At 46.7% G+C, this 15,119-nt stretch overlaps 1 protein-coding gene across 4 annotated transcripts in view; it reads right to left on the reverse strand.

Moving 5' to 3' along the window:
- myocd (myocardin) overlaps window positions 1-13,560 on the reverse strand; it is a 29,636-nt gene extending 16,076 nt beyond the window's left edge. For 3 of the 4 annotated variants that reach the window (XM_022742696.1, XM_022742695.1, XM_022742694.1), the window contains exons 1-3: window positions 13,189-13,560; window positions 8,057-8,122; window positions 2,645-2,800 (exon numbers count right to left, since the gene is read on the reverse strand). In XM_022742696.1, coding sequence (XP_022598417.1) covers window positions 2,645-2,800; window positions 8,057-8,122; window positions 13,189-13,243 — 277 coding nt within the window. In that variant the 5' untranslated portion in view covers window positions 13,244-13,560. The remainder of the gene's footprint in view (window positions 1-2,644; window positions 2,801-8,056; window positions 8,123-13,188) is intronic. The other variant, XM_022742697.1, reaches the window with a different exon arrangement.
- Between the last annotated feature and the right edge of the window lie 1,559 nt (window positions 13,561-15,119).

Below are 15,119 nucleotides of genomic sequence, written 5' to 3' on the forward strand. Positions count from 1 at the left end.
GGCTTTCATCAAGAAACTAAGGAGTATTGGTTTTGACATATGTGATCTTGGAAACACACATCAACAAACTGCGGCAGGTGTATGTGTATGTTGTTCCCTGTGGCGTTCACCACTCTGCCTGTCTGTGTGTGTCACTGACACTCGCCGCTCTCTCAGCCGCCGGAAGGTGTTTATCGCTCCGTGGGTGAAGACACTGACACGACCACTTTACCTCCATCACGCAGCCTGGAATGGCAGCGAGCTGATAGCGAGCGCCGCTCTTGATTGGAGGAGCTGAAGAGCAGCTATCTGACAGAGGGAGGGAGGGGGGGCAAAGTTGCTGTGTGGGTGTGTGTGTGTGTGTGGTGTGTTGCTTTGTGTCTGTAGAGGTATAAGAATTCTCTTTTTGTAATCCAAACATTTGACAGCGCGGAACAGACCCTGGGTTTGCAATCAACTAGCACAGGCTCTTTCGTGGGCCAACTCAGTGACCTCAGCCACACACACACACACACACACCAGCACACACACACACAAGCACTGACAGAGCTTAACAGCACAGCATTTGGTCCCTGAATGCCATTTCACTCACCTGTTTTACATAGTTTAATCTCTTCCCTCTCTGCAGCCACACACTCTCCGACAACTTGCAGATGAGTCTGTTCGATAGTCGACTCCGTGTCCTGGGATAGATTGAGGCGGCCTCAGAAATGACAGGAAGTCGTGTGAGCCGTGCTGCACTTTCCGCTTGTCAAGTGGCTGGCTCAGAAGCTACAGGGGTCCATAGTTTTCCTAAAACTACCGGACATGTAGGTTGAAACCATCGGTGCGGCTGTGGGTGTTGTGTAAGGGGGCTGCAGGGCTGATAGGTGAGAGTCGAGGGGGGTGTGAGGCGCAGTGGTAGGGGGACGCAGCGGCCTGTGCGCTGTCATGAAACTGTGGAGGTGGCTCAAAACGGGAGCGAGGAGGTGTGGTACAAACATACAGTCACACCAGAGGTACACCCCACAAGCATCACACCACACACACACCCACACACCACACACACAAGGACGCACTCGAACTCAAAACATACACTTCTAAAGAAAAAGGGTGATCCAAATACAGCTGCTGCTCGTCTCAATAACGGCGCTCGCCTCCTCCTGCAGAGGTAGTGTAAACAGCTGACTGCAGCCCGCCTCCTCCTTTACGCAACATGTTTATGGAGGCCTCAAGGGGGCAAACATTAAAACCCGCTCAAAACCACCAGTCTACAGAAAACACTTGTCCCGCTGCCAAGAACGCTAGAGAGAGAGAGAGAGAGGGAGAGAAGAGAGAGGGAGAGAGAGAGACCAGAGAGAGAGAGGGATGAGAGAGAGAGGAGAGAGGAGGAGAGGGAGAGAGGAGAGAGAGAGAGGAGAGAGAGGGAGAAGAGAGAGAGGAGAGAGGGAGAGAAGAGAGGTGAGAGAGAGAAGACGAGGGAGAGAGAGAAGAGAGAAGGAGGGAGAGAGAGAGAGAGAGAGAGAGAGAAAGAGAGAGAGGGGAGGGAGATGAGAGAGAAGAAGGAAGCAGAGAGCAAGAGGAAGGAGAGAGAGAGAGAGAGAAGGAGAGAGAGAGGGAGGGAGGAGAAGAGAGAGAGGAGGAGGGAGAGAGAGAGAGGAGAGAGGAGGGGAGGGAGGGAGAGACGAGAGAGGACAGAGAGAGAGAGAGAGAGAGGGAGAAGAGAGGAGAGGGAGAGAGAGAGGAAGGGAGAAGAGAGAGGGGAGAGACGAGGAGAGGAGAGAGAGAGACGAGAGGGGGAGAGAGAGAGGAGAGGAGAGAGCGCGGAGTAGCAGAGAGAGAGGGAGATGAGAGAAGAGAGAGAGAGAGAGAGAGTAACATTGGACAAACACGCTCTCATATAGCAGTAAATCACAGGGTCTGAGCGAGCGCTGCATTCCCTTACATCAAACACAAAGAGAGGAGGAGGAGTAGGAGGAGGAGGAGGAGGAGGAGGAGGAGCTCCAAACACTTGACTCTGCTGTATGGATTTGTAAAATATTGAAGATGCTTTTTGAATAAACATGTTTTGAAAATGTAAATAACTTTTCGTTCTTTGTGAAAGTCATAAAACGTCAAGTTTGTCCCTGAGTTCTGATAAATCTCACTTTAGAAAAGGTTTTCTTCATTGTAACTTTTAACTATACATTTAACTTAACTTTATTTAACTTCTAAATTATTAATATTACTTTCATGAATGCTGAGCAGAGTAGATCAGTGATCAGCTGTTCCAAACACAACTAACTTCTTGTTGCCAGGTTGGCACAAAGAAGATCTATCTATCTATCTATCTATCTATCTATCTATCTATCTATTCTATTTTCTATTTCTATCTTTCTATCTTTCTATCTAGGAACATAAAGTTCATCAAACATCTGTAATAAAACTGCTGGTAGAGCTTGAGGTGATGTGACTGTGTTGAAGTTGAACAGTGAAGTCATTAAAGTACATGCTTGTTTGAGGAGATCACAGTCTCCAGCAGAGTGCTCTGTACTGAACACACACACACACACGCGCGCACACACACACGCACACACCCACACACACACACACACACACACACACACACACACACACACACACACACACGGTTGCGGTGCAGCAGGTGTTACAGGTGTGTTACGTTGCGTCACACAGCTGCTGGTACCTGTCTCTGTGTCGGCTGAGTCTAGGGGCATGATATTCTTTTGGACCAGCTCCAGGGGCCCCGGCCTGAGAGCCAGCTTCTCGCTCAGGTCCTGGGCGAGCCGGGCTCGCTTTAGCCTCAGCTGGGCCTCCAGAGGGGGGCCGTCTGAGGCCGGGTCTGCACAACACACAGGGGGACCAGACCGTCAGCAACACGACCGCGACACACCGTGATCACATGACTGAACATGCTGCACTGAAGGAGAGACTGAGGACATCTGTTCATGACCTGTACAGTGTGAACGCCACATGAAGACACAACAGTGACATGCTGCTGACACATGAATGACACTGACAATCACATGATAATATAATGTAGAATGACACTGACAGGGACCGACCTGCAACACACTGAGTCATTTTACTTTTACTTTTAGTCATTTTACTTTTACTTTGAAAGAATAAAGTTTGAGGAGAAAATTCAAACCAACATTTAATCCAAACACAAACCACAGTCTGAACCTGGATCCTGGTCTCAACAGAACCCTGAACTATTCCACTCATTTCCAGTTTCCAGATCGGTTACATCAATCACATGGTTAGCTCGCTAACAGATGCTAACAACCCTGTCAAAGTGGTTTTCCTTCTTGCTCAAGCTAACGGCTAACGGACGAGCTAACGTTACAAACGAACTCAAACAAACAATAAATATTTCATTTATTCCTCTTTGAAACAGTTTCATTTCTACTTCACTAAAACTTTAAATGGAGAAAATGTGTTTGTGTGTTTTCAGACGATAATATCTGACGTCGTAAAGAATGAAAATATTTTCCTCCATCACTGATAAACTGCAGAAGTTTCACCTCCTGCAAAGATTCTATGACAGTATATGATAAATGCACATACATTTTACATATAATTAATCTTTCTCTTCAATAAGAAGAATGTTGTATTTTCTAAGTAAATAATAAAATGATCATAATACTTTATTTCTACTTTCTGCTCCAAAATTCCTTGTAAAATCAAATCACACCGTTTATCTAAAGTCCCGTCTGTTTCACCTCCGCTGATTGTTTATTTTCATTTCATCATTTCATCTTGGCCCTTTAGTTCTGCTGCATCCAGCTGTTGTTTCCTTCAGCCTTCAACAATCAATAATCTGTGTTGGATCAGTTGTAATATCAGACGCTCCGCACTCACACACTCTGAGAACTGGAACAATAAATACAGAGGTTGTAATTAAAGAGCAGCAGCAGGTGAGATTTCCAGCCTTCCTCAATCTCTCTCGGTTAAATCCAGAATAAATAATCAGAGCCGGAGTTGGCCCACAGTCTGCCCAGACTCTGCCCTCACACTGAGGAGAGCTCTGAGTCAGGCTCTTTAAACGAGACACAGAAAGAGCAGCAGCTCTTATTTGGTCAAATATAATGTCCGTGTTTGTGAGGGACTGAACTGGATCCAGATCAGTGAGACTCAGGTGGAGTCGGATGAAAATGTAACCTTCATAAAAATATAATCCAACATCAGAAAGAAGGTGAGATTCATATGATGCATTAAACTTCCTTAATCTCAGATACAGAAAAGATTTGGCTTCATGTCTCAGTCAAATCAGACATCGATCTGAAACAAGAGGAAGAGGAAGAGGAAGAGAGGACAGAGAGGAGGGAAGGAAGGAGGAAATACCTCAGGAAAAAAAGGGGGAATATTAAAGAGGGAAACGAGGGAAGAATGAAGGAAGGAAAAATCAGACTAATGAGGAAAGAAAGGGAAGAAAAACTGAGAAGAAAGATGCGATGAAGAAATGGAGGAATAAAGGAACAGAGGAACAAATGTCAAGAAGGAGGAAAGTAGGAGGACAATGAAATAAAGAAAGATTTAAAGTAGAAAAGAAAGTTGAAGTAAAAATGGAAGTAGGAAAAGAGGGATGGAAGAGAAAGAATTTCCAGTGGGAAAAGGATGAGATAATGAAAACAAAGAAAGAAGGAAAGAAGGAAAGGAGGAAAGAAGGAAAGGAGGAAAGAAAAGGAGGTTGAAGTAAGGAAAGGAAGGGAGGACTACAGAGAGACTGAAAGCAGCCTGGAGGATGGAGGGAAGAAAAGAAGGAGAGAGGGAGGACGAGTGTAGTAAAGGAGGGATGGGGGTAAATCAGCTGATCCAGTGTCCAGTGAAAGGGGGGGGGCATCAGCTGCTCGTGGTCACGGCGGTGATCCGCTGGCGTCCACCAGCAGAATGACATCACCTTCTGTTTATAGCTCAGCTGTCTCACTCTGCCCCGCCCCCCCCAGCTTCACCTGTCACACACCGGCTTGATTTAAAGCCTGACTGGTCGTCACGGAGACACACGGAGCTCTCAGCGTGTTTAAACCTCTCTGGCTGCGGGACGCGCTGTAACACGAGCCGGTGACCGTGAGGCCGGCTTACAGACAGTTTAAACACTGTGCAGCCGTATTAAAAACACGCCGTACATATACCTGCTGATGTAAACACGGCGCCCAGAGCGGAGACGTATGGTGCATTAGGCGGGGAGTCATTCCCTCCGTGTTTCCATCCACCCAGGATGAAAGCTCCTGACGTGGACACGAGCACGGTAGACCTGCAACTACAGCCCTGTTATCTTTATGAGGAAATATTAGATCGTGTGTGTGTGTGTGTGTGTGTGTGTGAGTCAGACCTGTGGCCAGCAGCAGACAGTGTGCTCCCATGCAGGCCACACGCCAGTCAGGCCTGAGAGGCCGGGGCGGATTCTTCAATAGCCTAATAAACACCAGATGTTCCCTGGGTAATATACACACAGACCCTGTGCCATGTCCATCTCCAGCCGGGCAGAGCCAGCAGGAGGAGGGGGAGGAGGAGGAGGACGCCCTCAAATATGTCTCATTTTTTGGTGGGGGGGGGGGGGGGGGCGGATGATGATAAGACATGGAGTGTGTGGGCGTAAGAAAGTGTGTACTAACAAACACAAGTCTCTGCAGCCCTGCTCCATCTGCGCCACCGCCTGCAATCAAGAGATAAACAGCCAATTGAAAGTCCCTTTTTTAAAAAAAAGCGAGCTGGCCAATTGCGTCGCTCCTTGCCGCCTTATCTGTGACAGACTCCTAGAAACTGATAGGGCCTCGCCGGGCCTCTGGATTCCGTTCCCCCGCACACTTACCAGCAGTTTATCTGGAGGCTGGAGCCTCTGTGAAATGGCAAATGGTGCCAGAGATATCATTCAACAAATCCCTGGCCGAGAGTCCAAGTCCCCCCCCCACCCCCCCCAGGTTCCCCGTGTTTGTTCTTACAGACGAGCAACAACTGTACGCTGGCATCACTCGCCGCTCCAGACGACGGCGCTCTGCTCTGCAGCATCAGGGATCGATAAGATCTGGGGTTCACTTCAGTTCGCTTCGTCGTGAATATGTGAAAATGTGTGGCGTGAGTCAGGCCCCCCCCCCCCCACCGGCCTGCACAACATGGAGGCCGTTAATCACAGCCACAGTGAGGATTTAAGAGCACGCTCAGTGCAGACAGGTCTACGCGTTCTCATCACTATGCTCTAAGTGACACTAACAGCACAAAGCTCTGAGTGCGGCTCCGTGTCGTCGGGTCAGGGCGTGCCTCGGCTCTGATGCGGCGCTCTGCAGGCGCTCTGCTGTAAACAGGTACAGGCTGTGTAAATCTGAGACTGAGAGGCTCTTCCAGCACGAGAGCATTCCTCGGCGGTCACTCACCGACCTGTCTGCCGCTCGCTGGCTGCTGCCTCTCTCTGCCTGTCTGTCTCTCCGCCTGCGGGGCCGCACATCCACCTGCTTCCTCTACGCCCACCTCTGTATCTGTCACTACCTGAGGATTTATCTGTCTGCGCAGCCTGGATCTGCTTCTCTTTACAGCATCTGGCATCTTTTTACTTTTCCTCCTACCTGTTTCTCTGCCTGACTTTAATCTGAGGTCCTTTGTTTCTAAATCTACTTCATTTATTTATTTAACAGACGATGCAATTTAAATGATCTCCAGCACAGAGTTACAGCTCAGCTGTGACACAGCTTGACGGTGGTTACACCATCACACGTTACACGCTCATGAAAAAGCACAAACTAGGATGAATTTGCAGATTCAGCTGATTTCACTGATTGTTTCTCCCTCTCCATCGCCATCCTTCGTTCTCTTGTCTCCCTCGTTCGCGAGCAGCCGGCGTCGTCACAACAGACAGTCACAGACATGTCGCGCAGTTTGTCAGAGTCGTTGATCCGAAGCGTCAGTGCCAAGATCTTCAGAGTAAAACTGACTGAGCCGAGAGGAGCCAGTTTTTAAAAGGCAGCAACTGATCCTTCGATTATATATTCTTTGCATTTACAACCAGAGAATCATCAGCTCATTTTCTTCTTTCCATCCTGCAACTTACGTTCTGTTTCAGTCTCTCTGCTCTCATCATCATCATCATCATCATCATCATCAAAAAGCTCTAACAAACCCACAGTCCTCTTCCTGCCCAGCGTCACACAGCGAGTCAGAGAGCAGCTGCTGGAGGTCGTGAAGAGTTTAGCAGCTAAAGAGTGAGACGATCTCCTGAGGAGCCGGTGGAGACCGAACACCGAGCTAAAAGAGAGAGAGGGAACACCGAGAGACACGACTCTGAATGAACGATGAAGTGTCTGGATGTAAAGGGTGACGTTACGTTATGTGAATGTTGTTTCTGCAGCTTGTTGCGCTGCCCCCGTGTGGACAAAATAAATCAATCATTACTTTAACCGATCGTCACGTAGACTCGAGCTGCACAGTCAATCAATACATAATCAAAATCTCAATGTGGCCAAAACATCCAAATCATAGGAGCTGCGATTTGTTTTGATAAAAGTAAAAAGCGTCACATTGTTAGCATCATTAGCATCATTAGCATCATGATGCTACAGATCAGATTCTCCAGACGTGAAGAAAACAAGTTTGTCTGGTACGAGACGAACAAAAATCACATCATCGTCATTTTCATATTTTTTTTGAAGTGAAAATGAAGAAAGGAGCTTTTCGACTGAAGCCGCACCATCCGCCAAAATAATCACACCATTAATGAATATGAATTTTTTTTGATATCGAGCTGATTGGAAAAAAAAACAAAACATTTTCTCATTTGTCTGGAGAGACCCGTCTCTGACATTTCTACCTTCACCCTGACACAGAGAACATGAGGGAAGATGACACGGACGTTGTTGCTAGTCACTTTGCTCATGTGATTTTTAAACGCTGAACTGATTTCCATCGACTTTCACTGCAGATTAAACCGACGTGACACGTTCCCTTCGCTTCAGTGTGTTTCTCTCACTCTTTCCATTTGTCTGCTGGAGTCACACTACAGTGTGAAAGCATGTAAGTGGACCTCTGTCTCTGTGTGTGTGTGTGTGTGTGTGTGTGTGTGTGTGTGTGTGTGTGGGGCAGCTCAGTGTTGGAAGGCGTTACTCACGAGGCATGATGCCTTGGTCTGCCAGCTGCTCTCGTGTCCTCCTCTGCTGAAGTCTTAACTGTAGGACTGAGGGTGGGAGGAGGGAGGAGGGTGAGGTAGATGGAGGAGAGGAGTGAGAAAGATGGGGGGACAGGTGAGAGAGAGAGAGAGAGAGAGAGATGAGGACGGACAGGTGAGGGACAGAGAAAAAGCAGGAAGAGAGACTGAGAATTTTTCATTTTTCTAACTTCATCAGTCTGACATGAAAACACTGCTCACATGTTCTGTATGTACTGTAGGTATCTACACACACACACACACACACACACACACACACACACACACACACACACACACACACACACAGAAAACAGAAAAACAACACTGCTGGCTCACAAATATTTCTGTGAGCAGGATGTAGGGAATGATAAACACGGCTCCTGGCTTTTAAACAGATCTGCTCTGCAGTGTGTGGTCTGCAGCATGTGTGTGTGTGTGTGTGTGTGTGTGTGTGTGTGTGTGTGTGTAGGTGGGAGTGTGGGGTCGTAAACACAGAGCCTCCCCCGTGTCTGTGGATCCTTTTCTTTCTTGTCCTCTCTTTGTCTGCGTGGTTTTCCTCCCTCGTCTTATCTGCAGGTCTCTGTGAGATCCTGCGTCTGACACAGTATGAAATGTTCCTCCTTCTCCTCCAGCCTCTAATTACTCTCCGCTTGTCTCCCCGCCTGTTAATTGTCTCAGGTGGTTCGTGTTCATGCAGCTGTGGCCACATCATCAGCATCTTACGAATTTCCTCAAACCCCTTCCAGCTCTGATGTGACGGCTCTGGTGCCACATCACAGCGCTCTGACGGGGCAGCACCTCTGTTACGTAACAGCAGCCCCTTCCCTTCATTATGACATCTGCTTTAGTTTACAGGTGGGGGGGGACACACACACATGACCACAACATGAACCACACAGGAACAAGCGCACTCGGGTCAGTCTCTGCAAAGGGACGATGCAGTGTAAGTGTTAGCGTTAGCTTCGGCTAATTGTACTGAGCCTGAAGTCAAGAGACGCTCCTCCCTGCTCTGCACTTTGTTTACGGCAGCTGCCACGTGATTGTGACACTTGTAACTACGGAGGCGTCACTCAGTCACTTCAGAAAAAAAAATCTGAGAGAAACGAGATAATTACCTCAGAAATCTGAAATAATTATCTCGTTAATTCAGAAAAACAAGATTTTTCTTTTAAATGCTCCGTTATTCTGAATTAACGAGATAATTATCTAATTAATTACATTTTTTTGAGGATTTTTTTAAATGTCAGAATTCTGAGATAATTACGTTGTTCATTCTTAAGTGAACGTGTTCACACTTCACACTTCTGTATCCAACAGTTAAACAGCCCACGCTGCCTCACCCTGAGCTGTGCCGGCGCTGCGGTGACTGGCCTTACAGGCAGTTTGCAGGTTTATTCTCCTCTGGCATGAAAAGAGCAAAGATGACGAAGCAGCGGAACGTTAGTGTGAGTTAATCCTGCAGAGCTTTTTGATTTGAATTCAACTCTGAAACTTTATCAATAATCTGTTTCTGCTGAGCAGCCTCAGTGCGAGCCGATAGCCGGCCTCACTGATGTTCCAGGACGAGGACCTGAGCCAGGCTGTGTGATCTCAGACCACTGACCACACCGCACTCCGCTGTTTCACTTCCTTGACAACAAATGACACACAAACCTGCGGCCACATTTACACGTTTCCAGATTTATGGTGTAAATAAATGATCGTTTGGCTGGCGCTGGTGAAGCGGCGATAATTACACGAGCCAGTGCAGCGATATTCTGATTTACTGCCTCAAACACTCACCGCCACCACACCAGGCTAACAATAACACCACGCTGTTACACTCGCACTCCAGCCACTCGCTTGCATTTGTTCCATGAGTCCTCCTGAACCTTCCCCAGCAGGAATGTGTTTGCGACAGATGTATGAGCGCCGCTGTACAACTTCTAATAAACAGCTTTTACTACATGAAGTATTGGGTTTATTTTAGTCTCATACGTCTGCATAAAGTGAAAATCCACCTTAAAACAGAACCCACGTCTTCCTATTACTCCTGCGGTCCGGGACGGTTAGAGGCAGATTTATGAAGGTGAGGCCGAGCCAGTGTGCAGGTGAGCCAACGCTTCACCACACACACACACAGCTGCTCTGACACTGACTGATGGAGCACGCTCAGATAGCAAGGTGATGCAGATCTGTGCAAAAACACAGGTAAGAACTTTTTTTTATCTGCTGCCAGAGTGAATTCACCGACAGTGGAAGATGTCCAGCTTTTACCTCTCATCTTATTTATTATTATCATTCGTCAGAAATATTATCAGAGCTGCTGTGATTACTGGAGAAACACTGGTCTGGTCTCACAAGATGTTTTATTGGTTAAAGAATTAATACGACGAGCACAAAAATAAAAACAACAACTGTGCTGTCAGTGAAGGGAAGTGAAGACACATCTCAAACACTGGCTGAGGTCAAACCAGATCTGCCGTCACCTGGAACTTACCTGCCTGACATCAGACGTAAACTAGAATAGACAGAACGCCTTTATTTGTCATTGCACAACTACGCAAAGAAGTTTCGTGCATCTGCGTAGTGGCACAAGAGTTCAAGATAAAACAAAACAAACACACAATAAATAATTAAATAGCTTAAATAACATACACATGACTTATAAAAACGGGTAAATAATAAATAGTCTGTAACGTTTGTAACAGAGTTCAGTTCTTTGATGACACTTGGGTAAAAACTGTTTCAGAGGGACGCAGAGCGTTAGCATTGTTGCTACAATCCAACATGTTTACATTGTTTATTTTGTAGTGATGTTTATTAACATCAAATAAACAAACAAACAAATACATAAACAAAACATAATAGGACAGATAAAAGTTAATTTTAGTTCATTCTAACACAAGCCTCTGGCCTGTTGTTCTGTTCGTTAGCAACAAGCTAACGTGACGAAGCTAACGTCTCAGTGAAGTAAATGCGTTTTAGATTCGATAACAGCTTTCACTTCATGAACGCTCCCTGACGTATCTGAGATGATTTGGTGTCAGGACGGTTTTTCCTCTGAGCTAATTGTTGTTAGCTTCAATCACAGACGTGACGCAGAGATACGGAGCTCCTACAGGTGGAGGCCTGGGTGTGGAGCTGATACTGAACAGCTGTTTAGACAAACCAGGTGGTGGACACCTAGCTGCAGTGCTGCTATTGTTTAATGTTATATCTGCCGCCTCTGTCGGACTGTTATGTAACGGCAGTGAGCTCGAGAGCACGGGCCCTTTGAGCTGTTAATCAAATCAGCATGAGAACGAGTCAGTTAACACACACACAGACACACACACACACACACAGACACACAGACCATTCAGCAGTCCACAGGGAGCACTTAAGTGAGATCTTTATCTTTCCTTTTAGCTTCACCCATGCAGCAGCAGCAGTTCCCATGGCTTTGATAATGCAGCTTGAGCGTGGTGCAAAAAGGAAAGGGAGCTGGTTTTCACAGGACCCTGAATGCAACTGGAGGTGCTACAGCTTAAAGAAAACTGTAAATCCTGAAGCAGCAGATGTAAAACTACTTGTAAATCTCTCGGAGCAAAGTTTTACTTCTCTTACGCACAACATCTTAAATTCACCGACGACGTGTCGGTTGTAGCTTGTAGCTGAACCCCTCCAACTGTAACAAGGTGAACTTTATCTCCACATCTGTGCCACATTAAAGAGCCAGAGCTCATCAGTTAGATCAACACACAACCTGAGGCACCTTGGTGAAAAACGCCCCCCTGCTGCTTTTGAACGCAGCACTCTCTCATGTTTCCCCTCCCGGAGCACCGGGGGTCATTTCCCACCCAGCCGATCTGCTCTAAACAACTGAGAGGAAAAGCATCATTTACCCTGCCATTTCTGGAACGCAATTACTGCAAACTGCAGGTCAAGAGCCGAGCTGAAGCCTCTCAGGCCGCGAGTCTGTGCGTTCACAGCGACGGGAAGGTTTCAGAGGCGAGCGTCTACACAGGCTTTAACAGAGGAGAGAGAGAGAGAGAGAGAGAGAGAGAGAGGAATCTGAGCTCTGCTGCCACCATCAGTTACATTTTCCTCAGGGAGGTGGCAGTGTTGGTCAGACTACACACACTGTGGTGGAACAGCACAAACACACACATGCTCAGGCTCAGGCAGGACCTTCAAAATAAAAGCGATCCAAGAGGAGCCGAACGTCTTGGATTCTCTGGACTTGGTTGTAGACACTTGAAGACCTCTCATCCAAGAGCCTCTTGGATGAGAGGTCTTCAAGTGTCTACAACTGAGTCCAGCTGCCTCTGGATTCTGGTCTTCCTGGAGAACCGGGACCTGGACGACTGAGCATCTTCACGTGAAGATGGACGGACACAAAGCTCCAACAGCTGCTGTGTGTTAAGTTGAGTTTAAATCAGTCCTGTAGTCTGTGCCCTTCCTCCTTTGACATGATATGCTAAGGTGCACACACACACACACACGCACATACACACACACACACTCTACACACACACATATACACAAGCACCATCAGCTTCCACTTCAGCCACATTAAGATAACCTGTGACCCCTCTCCAGTCTCTAATCTGCACTTTATCAGCGAGCTCAGAGCCACAGAGCGAGGACGCTTCGCCGCTGGCTTCCCTCAGCAGCAGCAGCAGCAGCAGCAGCAGCAGCACGCAACAAGTGCGCTAACCTGCCCGAGACATCACCCTCACATGGCGTGGTGTTTTTCACGAGGAGGCGGATGAACATCAAAGAACACGCCCAGCTGTGAATCCATCATTAGGGCTCGGTACCCGGGAGGATCTCTTGAGTTATCTCCGGCCTCCCTTTGGCATTCCTGGTGTCGTCACACGCCCCGCAGTATATTACACACACCTGTCACTTTGCTGGAGTTACTGAAGACCACAGCACAACACAACTCATCCGTGGAGACAGATCAATGACTTAACGTACACAGGATTGCCTGTTAAATGCCAAAGTGTTGGCAGACAAACTGTTTGCGCGGCTCTTCTCGGGGATAAACACAGCTGCACACGGGAGCCGGAGAGTTCATACACAGATTCACAAGAGACGTAAACAGAGAGGGCATCGATTTCACTCACCTGATCTAAACTTGCTTCGTATCAGTATGGAGTGCTCAGAGCCCAGAAGAGTCATAATGCTTACAGTACAGTTCCAGTGTTCAAAAGTCGCAAAATAAAGTCACACGAGCTGAAGAAGTGGCGTTCACTGCGACCCCCCCGGCCGCCTCTGGACCCCAGGCTGAGATGAGATGGAGTGGACGGAGCCTGCCTCATCAACAGCTCGAGGAGAAAACTGGTGTGAGGCAAAAACATAACACACACACTCTGTCTTCTCTCCTGTTGTGTGTCAGTGTGCAGCAGCTGCAGCCTTCAGCTCTCCGTGTGCTGCCTCCTCGGCTCTGCTCTCTCTCCCCCAGGGGCTGATGTGGGAGTGTATGAGTCTTCGGGGCGGTGAAGCTTTGGTCCCATCTAGCTGAGAGCTCTGAGCAGGGCCAGGGACAGCACACAGGGATATGCCCTGATCGGGGAGGGGCTAATTGGCCAGGGTTTCCTCTAAGCCACGCCTGCCCGAGCCTGGAGGCTGGACGGGGCTCGGTTGATGACTTCTTCCTCCCCCCCTGCCACCAGTATAAATATATCTGCCTATCAGCCCTGCTGACTGTCATTAGACAGCAGAGAGGGGGAGTCAGATAGGGGGGGAGAAAAATCAAGATAGAGACACAGAGACTGATAGAGGAGCAGCAGTGCAGCCAGGAGGGAAACACTGGGATGGCAACAAGTTTCACTTCTGGTCTTGTTGAGGCAGATGAACAATAATATGAATACTGAACGTCTGACATGATATTATACAAAATATCTCTCGATCTAAATCAGCAAAACCCTCAAACTTTGGTTTTTATTTGGGGAGATTTCTTCATTTCAAGCTGCAACTGACAACGTCCCTTTATATAAACAATAAATGTGAAATTAGCTTTAGTGTTTAATGCTTCCCTGTTTCCAGCAGCAGCTGGTGTGTTGGTGAAAAAGTTAGCAACTAGCTAGTGAACATAGTTGATTTAAATTTAGAGAGAGTCAGATATTTCCTTCCAAACCACAGCAGAAACATGTAGCAATAAAGGCTAACAGCTAGCTCTGTGCTAATGTTGCTCTGTGTAAGCCATAACAACTTAAAGGTCCATATAGTATAAAGGTATGTCCAATACAAAAGCCACAACACAAATGAATGGCAAATGGTTTTTGTATTTGTGTTGTGGTTTTTGTACTTATCTTGTGGTTTTTGTATTTGTGTTGTGGTTTTTGTATTTGTGTTGTGGTTTTTGTATTTATGTTGTCGTTTTTGTACTTATCTTCTGGCTTTTGTATTTATCTTGTGGCTTTTATATTTGTGTTGTGGCTTTTGTATTTATCTTGTGGCTTTTGTATTTGTGTTGTGGCTTTTGTATTTGTTGACCCGTTTGGGCAACCCGAGGCTTTATCTGAAAACTGTTATTTGGCTTATGAGATATGGTACATGGGAAATTTTGTACTTTCCTTTTATGCTTAATTTCTTATATAACCAGTTTGTATTATAATAAACTTTTTTTCATATCCATTTTTTCCTTCTCTATATTTAGATGTGATACCAAGGAAGCAAATTCAAACAGAAAAAATATTTATCTCAACAAACATGATACAAGAGATACTGAGAGCAACGATTGCTCACTGTAAAACTGTGTTAAACTTGGATTCGAAGGGAAATCATTCATCAAATGCTACAGGCCTTTAAAGTAACCCAAACTTGGACATAAAGACTGGGATAATGTATTTTAAGAGAACTTAATGTGTCTGGACATTTATTCGTGTTTATATAGAAACATATTTGCTGCTCTGAGTTTAAAAACATCATTCTGTGTTAACCTCTGTCAGCAGCTGCGCTCTATACATCCATTCATCGATGTACAGCGCTATAAAGCATCAGTTGAGCCCAGTCAGTCATCCAGCAGCTGAGAAGCAGGAGGTTTATCTTTTGT

Source organism: Seriola dumerili, unplaced genomic scaffold, assembly GCF_002260705.1.
Source record: "Seriola dumerili isolate Sdu_G_001 unplaced genomic scaffold, Sdu_1.0 BDQW01000068.1, whole genome shotgun sequence".
NCBI classification, from domain to species: domain Eukaryota; kingdom Metazoa; phylum Chordata; class Actinopteri; order Carangiformes; family Carangidae; genus Seriola; species Seriola dumerili.